This window comes from Drosophila albomicans, chromosome 3 (assembly GCF_009650485.2).
Source record: "Drosophila albomicans strain 15112-1751.03 chromosome 3, ASM965048v2, whole genome shotgun sequence".
NCBI classification, from domain to species: domain Eukaryota; kingdom Metazoa; phylum Arthropoda; class Insecta; order Diptera; family Drosophilidae; genus Drosophila; species Drosophila albomicans.
The window spans coordinates 54,273,616-54,288,602 of NC_047629.2; the positions used below are offsets into that span (position 1 = coordinate 54,273,616).

Genomic DNA, 14,987 nt, shown 5'->3' on the forward strand with positions numbered 1-14,987 from the left:
ACGCAGTCTTCTACTAAACAGGCCGAAGAAGTACCAATAGAGTGAAATTTAGCTTGGTACTTTAAAATTGTATCTAGAAAATGTCCAAATTATAATATAATTGGCTTGTCAACTGTAGATTGGCCAATACATATTGGCAACTGTTTGGCGTGCGACGAGGAAGGACATCATCAATCACCAAGGCCACTTACACACACGCACGATTCCACACACACCCACACATAGAGACAGAGAAAGAAAGAGAGAAAGAGAGAGAGACGCCCACCTATTGTCGCCATGACAGACAAGTTTTTGTGTGCGTTAAAATGTCGATCAAGCTAAGACGTTGGCCAGCCAATAAATAAAAAGGGTTATTTGAGGCAAAGCGTAGAAGCTTTCGAATAACCAGCTAATTAACATGCAAAGCAGCAACGAGCTGCTGTGAGAGCTGCGGACTATCAAAAATATCTATTTATTTTGGTTTTTCCTTCCGTTGGCCAAACTCTTGACCACAAAACGCCTTTGGCGCCATAACAATTTTATTAAATAACAATTTTTTGCACAGCCCCGGAAAAAAAAGGCGAGAAATATAATAGATATATGTGAAATGGGCAACGAACTAGGCGAATTTGGCAAAAAAGGAATGAATTACTTATATCTATCTATAAATACATATAAATTGGTGAATGGGTCGAAGGAGTTGGAAACCAATTCGTAGTTCTTCTTCTGGTTCTTTGTCATTTGCCAAGCAATTTTCATACGCAAAAACAGTTTTTGCTGTCTGGTCAGTGCTGAGTGTGTGTGTGTGTGTTGGTGTGTGTGTGGCACGTGACCATAAATGCGTCTGTTTGTCTTTGTTGTCGTTTTTGGGCTTTTTGTGTATTTCAGTCATGTAACGGTAAAAATTGTTTGCATATTGTTTTGTGCTTCCATTGTGATTTCCTTCTCCAACTGAACCGAACTGGGTTGAACTCAACTATTGCGGAACGTGTGCCAGATTGAATAAGGCAAATGAAGCGATCGTAATGATGATGAAGATGCCATTGCGACACATCGACAACTTTCACTTTCGCTTTTGTGCGCTGGCTTTTGTTAAACAAATTAAAATAAAATATTTGCTGCTCGGTTATAGGCCTTGCAACTGACGGTTTGCCATTGGTTATTCCTCCTGCCTGCCTCCCTCCTGCCTCCCTTCGACTGTCGACTGTCGAATGTCGCATGCTCTGGTCACGCACGTGCGCCTGTGGCTATGCAACATTTCTCGCCCATCCGTCTGTCTGTCCGTCCGAACATTCGACTGCCTCCTGTCAGCCTGGCTGGGAAGTCGGCACACTCAAATTAATGGCTGCCATTGCCATAAGTTATGCAGCTGCATATTAAACGCATGTGAGTGTTTAAGAGCGAGAGAGAGAGGGAGAGTGAGAGGGAAATTGAGGTAGGATGTCAGGGAGGCAGTTGCCCAGATTGTGCCAGCTTTTCCCCTGCCAATGCTTTGCGGCATTTACACCAATTATCAATACTAGCACACATACTAACACACACACACACACATGCACAGGGGCAACCAACAAGTTATATCATACTGAGATTGAGAATATATTGCATTGCTAATGGTCAATTTTCACACGCCTGCTTAAGCAAATGTTGGTGAAACCAGTTTCCATGCTTCCAGAACTTCTCCTCACTTATCCCTCCCCCTCTGTGCTCTCCAGCGATGTGCGTTGCATGGACAAACAAACAAACTGGCTGCTCGAATAGACACGCCAGACAAGCAAATAGTCGACTTAGTGTCCTGGTTACATATTTGCACATTAAGTGCGATCATAAATCAGTTAGATTCAATTCACTTGCGACCATTGCGAGTGCTAATTTCAGTGAGGGAGACGAGCTGCCTGGAAATAGATGTCTGAACATCAAGTTGCCGCATCTATTTTTATTCCGATTTAAGCCAAGAGTCATGTGATGCAACTCAGAACTCGGTCTTTAATATGGCGCAGCATTTTAAATGTGATTACGCGCAGTGGCAGAAAGTGGAACGTAGTCGAGCAGGCGTGTGAAGGACAACGACGTCGTCGTCGTCGCCATGTTCAGGCAGTGCCAAACAACGCGTAAAGTTGAAGAGCAGCCAGGAAAACACACACAGACAGACGGACAGACAGACGGACAGACGGAGAGGGGGACAGACAAACAGTGAGGCTGTGGCAGGCGTGTTCTCACACTATGATGTCCTGTGTCTGTCAACAGCTTCGCTCAACGCCATTTCAATGTCTTGGCAATGTCTGCAATCTATCTCTCCCGCACTTTTAGTCATCTCTCTCTCTCTTTCCTTTTTTTCCCTCACGCTCCCTCTGATGGCATTTGCTGATGATGCGTTTAAGTGCGTTGATTGCACAAAAATTGAATCTTAAGAACATATTTGCATTTGATTATTTGTTGCTTGTAATTTATATGCAAAATTAGACCAGAAATGTGCTCTTTACACTTGTTACGTCTGCCAGCAAATAATATTTATAAATGTGCCCCCTCCTCTCCACATTCCCCCTCCCCCTGCATCCACTGTATTACGTATTCCAAGTGTGCTCGTGACACATTTTATTTGATTGCATATCGTACTCGAAATACCGAAGAGAAGTCTTCTCCGAATTCCCAGCCAAACAATTCATTGCCACCAAAAAGTGGAAGAGCAACCAAATGCCTATCGAGATGTGGAATAAGCCAACTGGAGGTTGCCCTGAAATAAACATATTTTGTTATACAAAAATAAAAGATATATAGTAATATAATACTTGGAAAAATGGAAATTCAGTCTTGAATTTAAATCGATTGTAAGAAGTTTTGCTAAGATTCGTTTATATTTGCATCTCTGTCTTTATCAATATCTTTAGTTTTATGCTGTGTCATTTTTGAGTTCATTTGATTTTTTCTTTTCTTTAAAATTGATTTATTCTTTCAATATTCAAACAGCAAAAGATACTTATTACTGCCTGAGAATGGAATATTAATACTTGAGTAATATTAAATTAAATTGATTGCAATAAATTCCTAAATTCTTTAATTTGTGTGTCTCTATCTCTCGATATACTTAGTTTTCTTTTTATGAATATTTAGTTTTACTCTTTTATATTTTGATATTCATTCTATTAAACTTCGAATTTGCTTTCCAGCTTACCTCCTTGATTTAAGATTTCTAAGCTGTATCATATGTATGTATGTATCACAATTTTTTAATCAATTTCCTCAAAATCCTGTATATTTTTATGTACATAATCTGAATAACATATCCTTTATAATCCCATTCGATTCTAATCTTTGCTATTCCCAGCACCTTAATCTCTATTCCTGTTTCGTCTTCCGTGTTACAAACTCGGTTTCAAAGGCAACACAACTTCAAATTGTTAGACAGACAGCATATAGTATGTTTATGTTGAAAGGGGGGACAATGATGAAGGAGGAGAAGAAAGAGGGTGAGAACGGAGAGGGGGAGGAAGGCTGTTACCGTGGGGTCGATTTGCGTATAAAAATTTGTTTGCCTGAATCAACTGAGTCAATGTTGAAGGTTGCGGATCTGTTTATTCTGTTGCCTGCGCTCAGATGCAGTCACTGATATGTAAATGCTTTAATTTCACAGCTGTAACATAAAAATCAGTCAGGCACACATATACACACAGAGTGAGAGAGAAAGAGTAAGAGAGACTGAGACAGCGATTCAGGCTCCCCCAAGTTTGTCTTGGAGTTCACTCTCCTTCTCCAATTCAATCGACTTCCTGCCGCCGCATTCGTGTTTGCGGTCGCCAAAAAGCGCGTTGCATGTTCTTCCCTCTCTCTCACTCTTTCTCACTGTCTCTTGGTTGAGCGAGAGTGTGTTGAAAACAAGCCAACTGATGTGGACGGGAATGGGAATGGGAAAGAGAGAGGGGAATCAGGGGATGCGGATGTGAAAAACACGTAAAGCAAAGTTGCACTTGCGGAAAAGTTTCAGTTTCTCCACATTTTGTTGCAAATAAATTAAGTGCAGGCGACGTTGAGGCTTATTGGCACAGCTTTCGCTTATTTTGTAAACAAGAAGCAAGAACGCACAGCACGATGATGCTCCTTGGATGGTTCTAGATGGTGTAGGGGTGCACTCTGTGGGCGTGGCACAAAGCGAACTGAGACAAAACAGCACTCAAACCCTTGGTCTGACTGTGCTTGCTTCCGTTTCGCCAGTTAAATAACGGTGAGAGAATATGCTCGATGCCTTTGCAGTCGCAGTCGCAGTTAGTTGTCAATGCCCCCAACAGACATTATCGAAGTTATTTCCCCTCCCTGCTGGCTCTATAATTGTCCCTGCTGGTCGGATGTTAAACTGGGTTGCAGCTTCACTTCATTGCGTGTCAAAGTCAAAACATTGCCACAATGTCAATTCCTTATTCATTTCGCAGTTCGCATTTTTCATTTTTCATTTCCCATGCTCAATTCCATTTCCCCTGCTAAAAAACAAAAAGAGTGCCGAAACCAGATGAAAACCTCGTTTAAAAAAGTGAAACCAAAACCCGACTACGACCCGATATATAGTTAATTAGCATGCAGTGATTTTTAATGGCGTTAATTACATGCCATAAATGATACTCTTTCTCTCTCTCTCTCTCTCAGTCTGTGTCTCTCGCTCTTCCTTCATACCATCGGCTCAATTTTTGTGTTAATAAAAAATTTAATTAACAACAGTTGCACGCACAAAAACAAATATTCAGCGGCGGGCTTCAAGTGTATCGCAAAGTGGGCGAAAAACAATTGCAGCAGGTATCAATTACTTAATACGCTGTAAAGAAATAAAAAGGAAAATATTAAATGTAAAAATGTATATATAAAAATACATATTATTGTAATGTAAATATATTTTGAGTTTTGTATTTTATTTATATTTTTGTAGCGCATCTGCAAGTCGTCTACATCCAGCTTATTTGTTCGGCTTAAGTTAATTTACAGCGCATTCAATATTGGCAATTATGATGATGCTATTAAAATGCTTTCAGCGTGTTGATTGAACTTGCTTTGAATTTCTTAATATCTGCAATGCTTTTGCAAAATCCGAAATTCCATTTACAATTGTTAATTATTAGTTCGATTAGTTGCTTGAGAAACACTTTTCACTAATTCATATTCATATTCATATTCATTACGAGCTGCAAAAGCAGTTTCCGGTTCGTTATCGCTTCCTCAGTGCAATGTGCCTTTGAGCAACTTCTTAGTCGCATTCTCGCAGTTAACAGTTAAGTAAATTGTTGAAACACATGAAGCTATCATAACTGCAAGTGGCTCTTAGACGACAGTCTATGGCCAGCTAACTGGCTGGCTGGCTGGTTGGCTTCTCGTCTGGATTGCAGGACAAAGTTTGCCAACAGGAAGTGACAGTTGATTTAACACGAACATACACTGACGCATTGTGAATAGAGAGCTGCAAACACACACAGACACACAGTCACAGACATAGACATAGACATAGACATAGACAGAGGCAGAGGAAGAGACACGTGCACCTGTCGTCAAAACTTGCATAAGTCATGAAAATGCATGCACTTCCAGATCTCTTCCTCTTTTTCCCGCTGTTGTTGTTGTTGTTGTTGTTGTAAAATGGCACACAGTCTTATTCCTTTTGGTTCATACTGTTCCCTCTTCCATTAAAAATGTCAGCTCGAATGATTTCCTTGCTCGCTTTGCTCTTCGCTCTGCTCTGATGCAAATGTCAGACCACAGCTTCGGCTTCAGCTTCATCTTCAGCTTCTCAGCTTCAACTGCAACAAAATTTATGTCAACTAATTAAATTTAATGCGCTTTGTATGTGAGTAGTTTATGCAGCCAGCTTGCTTGCCGAATAACTGCAAAAAGACTTGGCCTGAGTCTTGGCCATGTCAAGCTGCATTGCCAAAGTTTCGCTTCAATTTTTGACAATCTTTTTAAGCCTGAAACGTGTCGTCGTCGACGTCGACGTCGTCGTCTCAAGTCTCTGCCCTATCAAATTGGGTAAATTAAAACTTTGTGTGCTTCCTTGGCAAAAAGTTTGCACTGTGCCCAACTGTTAACCTAAAGACAATACACTCAAATTGACAATGACAGGCAGCAGACACAACAACATGGCCAACAGCATTAGAAGCTGGAGCACTGGCAAATGAAAACGTGTCAATTTATGTGCCACAAAAAGCAAAAGCGACTTTGGCTGCAAAATGAAAATGAAAATGAAAATGTAATATGTGACAATTTCGTATCCGAAACGAAATGAAACGAACCGAACTTATATATTAATTTCATATTTGTCTGCTGACTTGACAACTGTTCAAATTAATTCGAAAGCTTCCAAATTCCTTTTGTGCTCTAACAAAATATCATATTTTTATGCGAAATGTGATAGGTGGGTGGCACATTGTAATGAAAAATTGTGCAAAACTAGTTTGTGAAAGGCCGAAGAAATTGCCTGCAAAGTTCTATCAAGCTGTGTGCTAAATTTTTGCCTCAATTGCTGGTTATCATCACAACTAAAATTTGCTAAATATGTTAAAAGAGAAGAGATTATGATTTTATAACTAATGTAAAATTTGAGCAGCAGTGAAGTAAATCTTAGCAGAACAAAAAGGTTATGTTCAGAAATCAATTCAATTTTGTAGTGCCCAAAAATATATATTTATATATAAAGTGTTCTAGTATAAATGTATTGAACATTTAGAGCACAATTTAAAGTCAGTTCACATTGAAAAATTCAACTATTTATTGGTGCAAACATTATATATATTTTTAAACACTATTTTGTGGTTAAAATATACGGAGTCAGCATTTATAATTGGCTAATCGAAAACTCTAACGAATTTTGAATTTTGGTTGCTAATTTTAGCTAATTTTCGTTTCACTTTTAAATGCATTCTCTTTTGTGCTCTTAATACCTTTGTAACTCACCTGTCATATTAAACGTACTCAGACCCAATGGCCAATTGATTAAAGCTGCTAATGAAAAGTAGCTGAACAAAAAAAAAAGGGGGAAATATGCGTATAGTATTTCTTTTGCATTTGCAGCACAAAATTTATGAGCATAACGGCCAAAAATTGGCAGTCAAAAACCCTTTGGTTTATAGATTGCGCTGTTCCTCCTCCCCCTTCCGCCTTCTTCATCCTCCTCTACTCATATCGAGAAACTCCGTTGAACACCGCCAAATACCCGACCACTTTCAGTGTTTATGTGCTTATTTATTATTTCACTTTTATATGGGGCTACATTACTTTGGTTGTGGTTTGCCAAACGATTCGGGTTGCCATCGCCATCGCCATCGCCATCGTCGTCGTCGTCGTCGTCGTCTTCTTTTGGGTTTGGCTTCATTTTTATGGCAATTTGACGCCATTTTATTGTCACACCGCAGCGCTGGCCACTTTAGAGTTGTCTCCGGCAGTCATAAATTCCGCCACGTCGGCCATTTTGTGGCATGCTGAGACATTAATTCGATGCCAATGTCCAAACACATTGTTGTTGCTGTTGTTGTTGTTGTTGCTTACAGGTTTTTCTCTTCCGCTCGGCGTGAGAACATAATTTATTTACACTCGTTTTTGCTGTTAGAAACTTCATTTTTTGTCGGTATTGGTTGCTGATTGGAAATCTACACACACACATCCATATGTATGTGTGCTATAAGCATAAGCATCTGCAGAGGGTTTTTCAATTTCATGTGAGGGGGCAACAACAACAACGAGAAAACATAATTCCAAGTGCAGCCAAAGTTATGGCAGCCAAAGCAGCACCTAAAGAGCAGTGTTAACCAGCGGCAAAGTAGAAACATTTCTCTCTCTGTGTGTTGTTGTTGTTGTTGTTAAAGTGTGTGTGTGTGTGTGTGTGGGTGGGTGGGACTGAAGGACGCAGTAAGCAGCAAAATGCCAAACGCAAATGTCGCCAATATCCCAATGGCAATCGATGAAAATTTATAGAAAATTGCGCACAAATAAAATTTTACGTTTGTTTGCTTTTTTCATTTACGATGCCGGCACGCAAACCTCTCCTTCTCCTTCTCCTTCTCCTTCTCCTAGATGCGCTGTCTCGCTCGCACATAGCATCTGTCTCGCTTTATTACCAAGTCCGTTTTCTTGGCTTATTGAAATGCATTTTCTTGACTGCTTTCACTGCTGTTTGCTGCAGCTCGTCAAGTTGTGTGTGTGTTTTTTAGCCGCATCAAAACGATTTGCATTGCAGCTGTAACTTTTGTGTGTTTTTGTTTTGCCCCCAACTGGCTGTAGACCACGCCCCCTCCCTCCCCTTTCATTCCTTTCCCCACATGTGGTGCATAGCTGTTGCTGCTGCTGCTCACAGACGCTCACAGACGCTCAGAGCTGTTAATGTTAATGTTTACGATTGTCGTTTTCCATTTCAGTTAATTGAAACATACAAAGGGAAGCAACCTTTCTGGCCCTGAGAGCAAAAGCATATCCTTTCTACTATGTCCTGTCGCCTGCCAAGTGCCAAAAAATACGTATACCACAATATTTTTCTTGTTGTTGTTTTTTGTGTGTTGATGCTCTTTAAATTTCCCCAGCTCAAAGTAAAGTTCTCCAAAGCTGTTGGCGTTGCTTTTACATTGAGCGCTGTCAGCAAAGAGTTCAAAAAGAAACTAAAGCACAGAATGATAGAACGAAAAAGAACGAAGCTGTAGTTCATGCTCTTTGCGCCGTAAAGTATGCTGCACTTTTTCCTACTAAACCAGTGCAGCGCTGTGCACTGTGGAAAGTTGCCCTTTTGTTAAACTGTGTTAAACTTAAACAGTTGAGAAACTGCAGAAACCACAGCCAAGGAGATACACATCTCTATTTGTCCACCATTGAGGGTTAATATGCCAAACTAATTGGAACACTCGCAAATTGAAGATGCTTTCAGAAATGGCAAACTATATTACAGCAAATATTAAAGAATTGTTACTGAATATTTCGATGCTAAAGAATATTAATATAAATAAGTAATCAGTTTGAATTTCTTCATAAGTTTCTGCGCTTATTTTTATCTGCGTCTATAGCATATTCTCGTCTGTAATTTGTTTATTGCTTCAGTTTATCAGTTTCGTTGTGTGTGTTCGTACTTTGGGCAATTATGAAAGTTGTACCTTGTCGACTTAATTAAATGCCTTATCGTGTATATTTTTATGTGTAGCGAAATAAAGCGGCAACTTTCGTGGCTCAGGCTCTGCATAATTAGCTTAAACTTTAAGTTTTTCGCTGGGCCGCTGGGAAATGCTACCAACAACAACAACAACAACAACTGAGAATAACAACAGAAACTGTAGAAAAGATGTTGCTATTGCTACTGCATAAATAAACAAATTTCGCACAAGTTTGCATATATTTTTTGACTCAGTGTAATTAATACAATTAAAAATTAAATAACTTTAAACTCAATTCCCGACGCTTCATTTAGTCCAGCCTTTGCCTCCAGGGTGCTTTTAGTCCTTTAACCCATTGTTGCCATTGTTGTTGTTGTTGTTACTTGTACTGGCCGCATGTTATTGGCCTCTGAGTATCGGTATTTACCGCAACGGCTAATTGTGGGCAGGGTCCAGGCAACCAGGCAGGCAACGTAAGGCAAGGCACAAAGCAACCAGAACAACCGCAAAGCAGAAGACACTGAGCCAAAGACAGAGAAGGCAAAGGCATGGAGACAAAGACGAGACCGATAGAAACCGATAGCACTTTATGCACAAACGAGACCCCAAAGTGCTCTACACCCCCTCTCTCTATCTCTTACCCTTGGATAGGAAATGAAGATGACTGCAACAAAAACACAAATATTGCATATCAATAACTTTTCATACATATATGTATATTGAGCATTTTTTGGGTGGGCGAGCAAATTTTCCACATCATTAGATGGCAGAGCACTCGAGTGAGCTGTCCGGGGAGTTGTTTCACTTGTCTTTCCCTTTCCCGTTGCCTTTCGCCTTTCGCCTTTGGCTGTGAGCATACGCGTTATCCTGCAACGGCAACTGTTTTTAGGGGCATTGCTTCGAGTGCCATTCAGACTCATCACACGCCATATTCATCAACTTGATTTCTGTTTTTGCCATCCCAACCCAAGTCGCAACTCTTCTCTCTCTCTCGGACTCTCTTCTCGATGTTTGTTCTCTCCGGTTGTGTTTGCTCTCTTTATGAAATCCTGCTTAAGTTTACAATATGCCACATTAGAGGGCAATGCCAATCCCAATAAGTTGTACAACTCGATGAATGAGCGAAAAGCTACTCCAAAGCCGGTTGAGGAAAAAAAAAATATTGTTTACAAAGCGAATATGGGTTAATTTTCATCAACTTTCCAGCGAAAGCTCTGGAATTGAAATACTGGTTACAGTTATTCAGACGATTATAGCAAGAAGCTTTGCACAAAGCTTCGCAAGCTTAAGAACTTGATGAACTTTTACCTTCGAAAGCAACCCTTAACCCATTGGTGACTCAAAAAAGCTGGCTGGTGCTTTTCAGAGTAAGGAAAAGTTGGAAATGTATTTGAAAATGTAATACTACAATCATGTCTCAATATAAGAAATAGTTCTATTCATGCACAATAGTTTTGAAATGGATAGTCACAATAAATTGCTACTAGAGATAAATGCATACAACTTAGCATAGGGATAGGATTAGCTAACAATATGTGATAGATACCTGTCATGAGGATGAGGATGAGGAGAAGGAACAAGTCTAAGGTACTTTCTTAAACTTCAGCAGACACTCGTAGAGCGTCAGCTGCCGCGTCTCTGGCATCAGCGTGAACACGAGCAATCCGAAGACAAAGCTCAGGCCACCAAAGGTAAAGAAGAACACCGAATCCCTCAAATTGTGCTCGAATGCAGCCACCATGAGACCCAGATGCAAGGCCTGCTCGCAGATGAGGACGCCGGCCAGACACCGCGCCTTGTGGGCCACGCTGAATGCCTCCCCAGTGTAGACGAGAGCGGGCACCGCGACACCGCCGGCGACAATTATCTCGAAGAGCAGCATCAGCAGGGCAATGGCCTGCAGATTGATGTCGTAGTAGGTCTTCCTTGCGGTCTCCAAGTGCTCAAACACGCCGCCAACCATGACAATGAGAATGCCCGCCACAAACAGCGACAACGAGCACAACTTACGCCTTCCCTGCCAGTCCACCAGCAGAGCACCGCCCAAGCTGCCCAGCAGACCACAGAATGCCAGCCAGTAGAGACAATTCATGTCGCACTCCAGCCCATGCCAGCTGACCGCGAGAAAGGCGCGATTGTAGGGCAACGACAGCGCCAAAGCCGCAAAGCAGCGCAGGAACAGCACCTTGAGCAACGGCAGCGTCCGTCTCCCCCAGCGATGCCAGCGCGGCGAGTCCTCTGGCGTCTCTGCAAACTGCTCCCAGTCGCGTGCATTGTGCAGCTGGCGGCAATCCTCCCGCAGTCGCAGCAACTCTGTGCCCGACTGCGACTGGCCATGCAGCTGCTTCAGCGTATCGCCCAGCGCCATGTCTCGCTCCTGGCGTAGGAGCAACAGCGGTGATTCCAGTCGATGGGCCAGGCTCATGACAACAGCCGCCAGACCCAAGGCTGCCAGCAAAATGCCATGCAGCTGATCGATGTGCATTGTGTGACCCCGTTCGATGGGCTCCAAGGCATACCAGAGGCGTGTGTAGAATATTTGTATCGACACTCCCAGCCAGAGAAAGATGCGCTCGCAACTGAGCAGCATGCCGCGTATCGACTTGTGAGCCACCTCCGAGCCAGTGACCAGCGCCTGCACCTGGGTCAAGCCATAGGCGGCGCCCACGCTCACGCTACTGTAGCAAGCGGCGCAGAAGTTCCGCGGAAACGCCAGGTTCAAAATGCCAGCGACGAGCAGCAGAAAGCCGCTGGATGTCTGCAACAATCCAAAGAGCATTTATTAGCAATTTGGGAATTTCACACAAGAATGGATAAACAATATTTTATTGTCTGAAAAATTCCCTAATATTATTGTTTTAGTATTCTTAAGATAACACAATATCCGTCAGACCACAAGGGTGGCTAAAATGCTTGGAAGCTGATCAAGAATTGTGGTCACTCCAATTAAATGTTCATAATGCATTTAATTATATGAAAAATTTTAAGATGGAAACCTTTGTTGATCAATTTCAACTTTTAATTTAAAGAAATTGTTCACTGCAATAAATCCACATATAAAAAAAAGATTGCTTTGAGTGACTCTAAACAAAACAATATAAATTACTAACTCACTCAATGCAGAGCATCTGCAGAAATTAATTTTAATTCATAAAAGTATTATAAAAACAAGTAAGGAAGTTACAGTCGAGTGTGCTCGAATGTGAAATACCCGTTACCTATTTTGAATAAAGGCAAAATATTGTGGTACTTTATTCAAAATATACCAAAATACTAAAAATATACCAAATTGTATATTTGGCATATCGATATAGTACCACATTCAAAATATACCACAGACGACACAATATACCAGATTGAAAGCCAAAGCAACTAAGACCCCTAGTAAGTGGGCGTAAGTGGGCAAATGCTGTCGACAAAAAATTATAGCTCTATCGCTTATAGTCTCTGAGATCTAGGTATTCATACGGACATACGGACAGACACACAGACGAACATGGCTATATCGTCTCGGCTGTTGGACGCTGATCAAGAATATATATACTTTATAGGGTCCGAGATGCCTCCTTCTACCTGTTACATACATTTCCTGTCAGCACAAAGTTATAATACGCTTTTACCCTATGGGTAGCGGGTATAAAAAATCACTTAAGGTGAAGCTTTTCTAACAAAAACTAGAGCTTTGCATTTCAATTTCATTCCATTAAACATTTTATAAATTTAAGATTGATCCATTCAACAAAGCAACTTTTAATCAAGTGCAGTTTAAGTAAAATTAAAATGCCATTGTTTGATCAAAATTTGCATGAACTTTTTTCAATTTATTGGAAAAATTCCAAAAAAGCGTTTGTGCTAGTATTTGAAAGATAATAAAAATCAGCTACAATTTCTCTGCCTACACTTTGTAGCCTAAAATGTATTTCTAGTTTACAAAAATATTAAATAAATAAAACTCACTCAATGCAAAGCTCTTCTCAACAAGAATGCACTTCAATCTCTGCCCATTAAATATTTTAAATATATAAAGTCAACAACAAACAACAAAAACCATTTAGAATCAAGTGCAGTTTAGGCAAAATAAAAATTCCTGTTCAAGCAACAAAATTGGAATTTGATATCCAACTGCTGCAAAATATTCCATTCATTAATAGAATGCCTTCACGAAATATGCAAGTAATGTTGTTAAAGCCTTTAAAGTGTGCGCTGGTATCTCTTTAAAATATAGTACTGTGCAATTAAATACGCTTTGACTAGCCAATTAACTAGCTCGTAATTTGAGATTGCCCTCAATAATATAGTAAGCGTTAAAAACGCTTTGATTTCATGTTCGTGTTGTTGTAATCTGAGTCATCAAATAGCATAATATTGGTGGGAGATTCGTCGAAATCTGCGTAGGTTTTGAGAGGGTGCTCGTATTTCGCCCCGAAAAATGTGTCGGGGGCAGAGCTCTAATTAAGATTGTCAGAGTTAATGGCAATTGCGATTTGAAGTTTATCAGTTTATCATTTTATGGATGTGAGATAAGCAGCTAATGGCTGGCAGGCAGCCCGCCAGCCCGTCAGCTAGTTAACCAGCTAACCAGTTAACCAGCTGGAGGCAAAGTTGAAGAGGAATTCTGCGTACTTACATAGGCCACGTTTTTGGTGACGCGCTGGACGAAGGCGGCGGCGAGGAGAGCTCCAAAGGCGGCGCCAATGAACCAGCTCATCATCAGATTGTGAGTGCTGTCGTTGTTGTGAAACTTGCCAGCGGGTGTATCGAAAATGGACCAGGCCAAGCGCATGCCGCTGCCCACAAAGACAAGCGAGGCTGCAGAAGAGATTGAGATAGAGTAGAGGAGGCAGCTTAAGGGTCAGAGTTGAGGGAGGTCAGGATCAGGAGGTCAAGGATTTACCGGCGGTCATCGACTGAAACTGCAGGCGATAGCGCCACATGAGACGCACCCAAGAGAGCTTGGCCTCCTCCTCGATGGTGGGTAACAATGGCATTTTGCACTAATTACGCTTAAACTGCAATTTCCTTTTGAATGAGCACAATCGATTTGTTTATTTCATTTGTTGCTTGCCGCAATCACAATCGGAATTCCAATCACAACGACGTAGCCACTACAATATGTATGTTATTTTTGTTTGTTTTTTTGCTTTCTTATTACTTAGAAATTGCAGAACTTGTCACTTGTTATTGCTTGCGTATCTGTATCTGTCATGTTCACATACTGCGGCGGCCTCAATTTTAATTTAGGGAGTTTTCGATCTCGCGCGATATATTCTGTTGCCCGTGCGGAGAGAGATTGGCGAGAGAACTGGACAGTTGCTGTTCGCCTGACCGACCGGTTGCCTGTGCCTGTGCAGTTGATAAACGGAAAGCACACACAACACACAACAGTTCAGCTCAGTTGTCTGAAGTGCTCGAGGCAGCGTCGAAGTCGAGTACGTCGAAGCTCTCGCTGATAAGATAAATACCCTGCAGATACAAACAAACAAACAAACTGGCAGAACTGGCAAAACTGGCAGACGCACAAAACTTTTTGGCTCGCTCACTTATCAATATGATTACTGGATATATAAATGGTAAATAAATTAATTAAATTTGAATAGTAGGCGTCCCAAGTGGGTAGAGTGGACACGAAGTCCAATGCACGAATAGCTTCCGAATAAAAGTGTTTGCAATACACCGAATTGGGCATGCTCTATACAAAGTTTGAGTTGTAGTAATGTTAGGACATTTCAGTAAATAACATATATATTAATATTTTGTTCATGAAATTTATTTGTTACATATGATATTGATATTGATAAAAATATACTATAGAAGTAATAAGCTATATAATAAATAAATAATAATTCCAAAACTAATTAAAATCAATTGCAAATTTTTTAAAACTTCTATGATAATTTCCACATATTA

The 14,987-nt window shown here is 40.8% G+C and overlaps 1 protein-coding gene across 1 annotated transcript; it reads right to left on the reverse strand.

Annotated features, from left to right (window-relative positions):
• Positions 1-10,497: 10,497 nt before the first annotated feature.
• LOC117571582 (uncharacterized) lies at positions 10,498-14,420 on the reverse strand. Its single transcript, XM_034253798.2, has 3 exons — positions 13,975-14,420; positions 13,708-13,889; positions 10,498-11,838 (listed from the first exon to the last, which is right to left on the reverse strand). The coding sequence occupies exons 1-3, from the start codon at positions 14,066-14,068 to the stop codon at positions 10,663-10,665; spliced, it is 1,452 nt and encodes a 483-aa protein (XP_034109689.1). The 5' UTR covers positions 14,069-14,420; the 3' UTR covers positions 10,498-10,662.
• Positions 14,421-14,987: the final 567 nt, after the last annotated feature.

Coding starts and splice junctions, on each gene's coding strand:
- LOC117571582 (XM_034253798.2), bottom strand. CDS start 14,068: ATGCCATTGTTACCCACCATCGAGGAGGAGGCCAAGCTCTCTTGGGTG. Junction 13,890..13,974: donor GTTTCAGTCGATGACCGCCG/GTAAATCCTTGA, acceptor TCTCTTCTGCAG/CCTCGCTTGTCTTTGTGGGC. Junction 11,839..13,707: donor TCACCAAAAACGTGGCCTAT/GTAAGTACGCAG, acceptor GGATTGTTGCAG/ACATCCAGCGGCTTTCTGCT.